General features: G+C 36.1%; 1 protein-coding gene across 1 annotated transcript; it reads right to left on the reverse strand.

Moving 5' to 3' along the window:
• Positions 1–3,051: 3,051 nt before the first annotated feature.
• Positions 3,052–5,781, reverse strand: clec3ba (C-type lectin domain family 3, member Ba). Its single transcript, XM_059338406.1, has 3 exons — positions 4,853–5,781; positions 4,598–4,696; positions 3,052–3,452 (listed from the first exon to the last, which is right to left on the reverse strand). The coding sequence occupies exons 1-3, from the start codon at positions 4,947–4,949 to the stop codon at positions 3,052–3,054; spliced, it is 597 nt and encodes a 198-aa protein (XP_059194389.1). The 5' UTR covers positions 4,950–5,781.
• Between the last annotated feature and the right edge of the window lie 244 nt (positions 5,782–6,025).

The raw sequence follows: 6,025 nt of genomic DNA on the forward strand, positions 1-6,025 counted from the left end.
ACTTTTATAAAAAAAAATAGTGCCTTTGTTCTCTTTTTGGACCCTTTTGGGAAAAATCTCAAGACAGATCTGCTGCTGGCTACGTGATCTGTTTCTCTGTTCAACAGAGACTGTTTTGTTTTCTATTTTTGTATTAAGATGAATGAGAATCACTATCATTTTTTATGAGGACCTACAGATTGCTTTCTAATGCACAACTCAAATCATTACACGTAATTTCAGTCCGTGAGCAACAAGTTACGCAAAGATGTATCTTTATCGGTTGATTCAATTGTGTTTATTAATAGCAGGTAGCTTTTAGAAGAGAGCCTGTGTGAGGCGTATAATTTAGCATAAGTGTGATGAGTGCTCGTGTTGTTGTGAAGACGGAGTCAGTAGTTCAGTGTGGGACAACAAGCCGATTTAAAAGGTCATGGTACAAACCAAGTCCTCACTAAGTTACAGTCAAGAACAGGTTTTTCATTTTTCAAAGCAGTTTTTACATGAACTGAGATACAAAACAATGCACACAGTACATTAAAATATTTATTTAGGGTATGGATTTGAATATTTCCTGATTAACTCATTTGAGGAGGAATGAGGTTCCAGTTTTTTTACAATCAAACAAGTGAAAAGACTGAATAATACAATTTATGTTGTTTGTTTTGTAAAGTCATGTCCCCTTCTGTAGTTCAGAAAATGAACTGCAGAGGGGGACAAAAATCTGTTCTCACCTCTGAGGAAATAAAGTGTTTGCTGTCAAGAACTCTGTGAATATGAAGCTACTTTGGTTAGGAGCCATGTAAAACATCACCATGAATACTTTTATGTCAGATTATATGACTCTGAGTATTAAAGGGTTGAAAAGAGTACATATATGGAGGACAAAAAAAGTATCAATAAATAACCACGTTTGGCATACATGGATAAATAATTACAGGAATAAATAAATACAGATGTGTAGAAATACATACAGGAATAAATAAGGAAATACTAAAACACATTTAAAAAATAATAGATACATGCTGAAATAAATATATATAAATAAATGCATAAATTATTATTGAAATAAATATATAAATATTTAAACTCAGAACATAAAGTAAAAAAATGTTTTTAATTATATCTCTATTTTTGTACAACTTCATTTATTTCTGGGTCTGTATGTTAATTAGTTAGAGGGCCTAACCTCAGCATTTATTTATTTATTATTATTATTATTTACTTTTTATATTTTATTATATTGTTTTATATATATAAATATGAATATATATGTATGTGTATATATATGTATGTGTATGTATATATATATATATATATTATTTAGTTCAATATTTTTAGGAATTTGTTTTTATCTATTCTTGGGTTCATCTATTTCCATATTTATTTAATCCTGTATTTATTTAAATATTTATTTTGTGACTGACTGACACTTAAGGAATTTTTAATTTTATTTTTTTTTAGTATTAACACCCTGCTGCTGTCATCACTGGATGTCCATGGAAACATCCAAACATGTTGATCTGATGCAACTTTCCTTTGGTTGAGTAAACTATTGTGTGTCAGAACAGAAACAAAGTTTTTATGATGGAAAATGTGGATGTGGGCAGGGTGGAGATACATTAAGTCATTGTGCTCAAGTAGGGACTCTCCAGCACAGATGGGTTTTTTTTTTTTTTGAAAAGTAGGACCAGGAAACCTCATGAGGACACATGTGTTTATTAACATTATATAATGAGGAAAAAAAAGCAGCATAACTTGACATTCGGAGTAGAAACAAAGAAAGTGCCTCAGAGATGGCACTGAAGTAATTAAATTGGTTAATGCTTTATAAATACAAATACATAAACAAAGACAAGCCATACAGTGGTGTTTACCTGAATGAATATCTAACATGCTATGAAATGGTGGAGAATGTGTAAGTTTATTGAACATGTGCAAAACGTTTAGCTTATGCAATGACATACACTGTAAAAAAAAAAAATCTGTTTAATTTACGGTAAAATACTGGCAGCTGTGGTTGCCAGAACATCACCGTAAAAAATACAGTGAGCGTATGTAAATGTAAATATCAGCAAAAACTGTAATTTATACTGAATAATCCCATTACTTTTAGGATAATTGTGTCATCGTGGTATTTCTCCATTAACTTTACATGAAAAATGTATATTTTTGCAGCAAAACTGTGTGTTTTCTACAGTTTATGGCGGTAGAATTTAAAGTTTTTTACTATTCTTTGATTGACAGTAATTAAAAGTATCTGCTACGGTGATGTACAATGTTTAATTTTATGACCTATTTCTGATGCAAATTGACAGTGTTTTACTGTTATTTCTACAAACATTTTTCACAGTGTGCTGTATTGCAGGTGTGAAGTCGGTGCACATCTGAACGGCTTGGCCAAGAAAATGTGAGCTAAAGAAAAGATGCAGCATTTCCCCATGCTTTGCATAAATGTACCTGATACTCTCCATGTTTCTTTCTATTCTGCAAGCAGCATTGGATGTTCACCTAAGTGTTTATCTGCACAGAGTGACGACAATGTCAGACAGCAGCCCCTCCAACATGGTCTCACAGAAATCCGTGAAATAGCCACGGATTTCGCTTAACTCAAAATCCGTGGAATAGCCACGGAATCGCTCAAATTTCCGTGAAACTGACACGGATTTCGCTACAATGCAAGTTAATGACAGTCATATCCCGTGGCTATTCCAACATACAAAGTGATTATGTACATTCACTGAGTGAATATTTAGAAAATAAAACATATATTTCTCGCTAGAAATGTGATCAAAATCCATTTTTATGCAGAAACAAAGTCAAAATATTGATTTTTCACTAAAAATTAGAGAACTGTCCGCCATGTTTTTTGTTCTGACCGCCGGAACCTTGAAAGTCACGTGACTTGGAACAAACCAATAGCCACGGGATATGACTGTCATTAACTTGCATTGTAGCGAAATCCTTGTCAGTTTCACTGAAATTTGAGTGATTCTGTGGCTATTCCACGGATTTTGAGTTAAGCGAAATCCGTGGCTATTTCACGGATTTCTGTGAGATCAGGTTGGCCCCTCAGACAATGTTGAACTCACACACAGAAGCCTTTTCAGCTCGGCAGCTCTCATCAAACCACTTCCCGTTTGCGGTGGTGGAGAGGATGGCACAGTTCTGGCTGCGCCCTCCGTCCGGCTGCAGGGTGATCTCCGTCTCCCAGTTCTTGAAGCGAACGTTGGAGCCCGACTGGTCGACCCACTGGCCGTCGGTCACCATGTCGTTGATGCCCAGCCAGATGTGCTCCTCTGGGCCGATGCTCTGCCGTACGTAGCTGTAGAGCTGGTCGTTCTCGTCTCCTGTCAGAGGAGTGCTCAGGCTGCCACCCTTGGCGATGCAGTCATCGCTGGCTGCGTGGAAGTTCTTCTTCACTGGGTCGGCCAGGAAACACTTGCCGATGATCTTGGTGCCTCGTAGACAAACTGAGGAGGAAATAGGAGAAAGTCAGTGGGGCTCAGGTGTTACTGTTGTCTGTGTGGCATCACTAGAAAACAGTTAAATTATTCTCTATGGTACTTACAGCATGTTGTGAAATATACTTTAGTGTATTATTGAGCCATAGGAATACATTCCTTTTACTGTGATCCATAAAGTGAGCTATACAGAAGTCCTGAGACTCTCAGGAAGTCTCAGAAGTCCTGAGACTCTCAGGACTTCTGTATAGCTCACTTTATTAACAGCCTCTCAGGCTGAGAGGCAAGAGAAAAAGACTTCTGGTGATCCATTTCTTGTTTTCTCTCCTGTGTTTATGACTCTAGAACAGGTGGAAAAGTAGATTTTGCCAGGACAATCTGTATAAGTTCCTTGTGTTTAGAGTGCATGGATAAATTAAAACTTTCATGGAAGAAAACATAAATCAAAAGTGGCAACCTCTAACTCTAAAAAGTGAGACCAATGCTGAAGTGCCTTAAACCTGTATTCTTTTTAATGGACCAGCAGGGGGCGACTCCACTGGCTGCTGATTGTAAAAACTCTACAAGAAAAAGGCAGTATTTCTTTTTTTTTATTTTTATAATTAAAGTATTTATTTAATTTTTCAACATATAATACAAACACTTACAAACAGCCAAGACAGACACCAAAAACATACAGAAAAAATAAATAAATAAAAAAAAGAAGAAAAAAAACACCCCAGGCAGTCAACCCAAAAAGGCAGTATTTCTGACTTGATTTATTTCCTGAGAAAACATTTCCATGAGTTGATGTTCTCAGTTGTCTTCTTAGATACAGTATAATGTTCAATTTGTAAATTATGGTCCCATTTAGAGTAAAATAGATGATAAGGCAGGGTATGCTTCAGGGCGGTGCTACCTTGTAATTGACAGGTTGCTGTGTGACCTTTGACACTTTCACAGTAACTTAGAAGTAATTCCACATGTTTGGCAGATGAAAAAAACTGAGGAACTTAAAAAGATCCTGGAAATCCTTTCACTTGTTGTTATGTCACAAACTCATAAAAGAAAACACTTTAGATCAGACTGAGAAAATGGAACAACAGAATTTTTTTCTCATTAAAAAAAAAGAAAGAATTATGCAGTGTTTATAACACTCTTTTTAGGACACATACCTGTCTGCAAGGCTTGCTGTTCTTTCATTAAATTCAGCTCTTGAACAATGTCATCAATCTGTTTCTTCATCTCCTCTATCGCAGCACTGTTTGCAGAGTCTGTGGAAGCCAAAAATGACAGATTTGTTTTTGAAACATAATGCATTCAGTCAGCATTACTGATGAATTCTCAGTGTTGTTTTTCTGTAAAAGCTATTTATGGATTTAACAAGTAAGGTCACTGTTTTCATCTCCAATGTCAAGATAATATCCTACCTTTTTTGCCATTTCTTTTCTTTGAGGAGGTCTGCTGGAGCGTGCAGTGTGCCAGCAGGAGAAGGCAAAACATCAACCGAACCCTTCGAGCATCCATAATACTCAGAGAAATACTTTAAATCCACAGTAGAGAAACTGTTTTGACGCAGCAGCTGTAAAAAGCTCCTCACAGCTCTGAGCGCTCGCCAGACACAGGCTGTTGTGTTTTACACGCCCGGGGTGGCGGCGCAGAGTTGAATGAGGAAATCTTATCTGAGAGGGAACAAATGTTTTACAGATGTTTTACAGATGTTTTACAGACCTTTGTGTTGCTTTTGGGACTGTGCAGAGTTTACCAGCGTTCAGACCAGCGTGACTCAGGCTCCATATGTCTGCAGGTTACCTACACTACTGGTAAAAAGTTTTAGAACACACCAACTTTTCCAGAATTTAATTGAAAATGATGCAGTTTAATGTCTCAGTGTACTCTGAAATTAATGCACATTTGCAACATTTAAAATTCTTTATTGAGCATGATAGTGTTTTGAAAGTAAAAAAAAGATTCAAAATCACATTTTATGTTGGACTAAAGGACTAAAAAAAGACACAAATTGACCAAAAAAAGACACAAAATGCCAAAAAAAGACACCAAAAGACACAAAATGACCAAAAAAAGACACAAAATTACTTACAAAGACATGAAAATAATTCAAAAATGGACAAAATAGCAAAAGACTCCATAGAGTTAAGTTGTTAACCCATTTCTTGTTCCCTGAAAAAGGCCTACCGTACTTGTATAATTCTGAAATGTACATTATTTTTCAGTTTTGGTTAACCTTACCTTTTTTTATTTACCTCTGGCAGTTCACCACTTACCTTTGTACCCTTTCAAGCTGTTCATTTGACTTGAACTGCGTGAATTTCAATAAAAAACTGGAAAAATTGGGGTGTTCTAAAACTTTTGACCGGTAGTGTATAAATTGTGTCGGTCGGTTTGTGTGTGGTATCACGCGTCTCACATTAACAACATTTGAGTAATTTATATCTGTATCAGTTATCTGCATCTGTCAGTGCCACTTAAAAACAACAAGCATGAAGCCACAAACAGTTTTGCTCTCTGCTTGCTAGTTGAACTGTGGATGTTTTCTTTCTTTCTTGTTTCTGCAGAGGGCTCCAGCAGGCCAGAGGTTGGAT

Source organism: Centropristis striata, chromosome 8 (assembly GCF_030273125.1).
Source record: "Centropristis striata isolate RG_2023a ecotype Rhode Island chromosome 8, C.striata_1.0, whole genome shotgun sequence".
Classification (NCBI taxonomy): Eukaryota; Metazoa; Chordata; class Actinopteri; order Perciformes; family Serranidae; genus Centropristis; species Centropristis striata.

Bases quoted from the DNA above. Each gene is read 5' to 3' on its own strand.
- clec3ba (XM_059338406.1), bottom strand. From the start codon at position 4,949: ATGGATGCTCGAAGGGTTCGGTTGATGTTTTGCCTTCTCCTGCTGGCA. The intron at 4,697-4,852 runs GTAGGATATTAT...TGGCTTCCACAG, and splicing joins GAAAAGAAATGGCAAAAAAG to ACTCTGCAAACAGTGCTGCG. The intron at 3,453-4,597 runs GTATGTGTCCTA...TTTCCTCCTCAG, and splicing joins ACAGCAAGCCTTGCAGACAG to TTTGTCTACGAGGCACCAAG.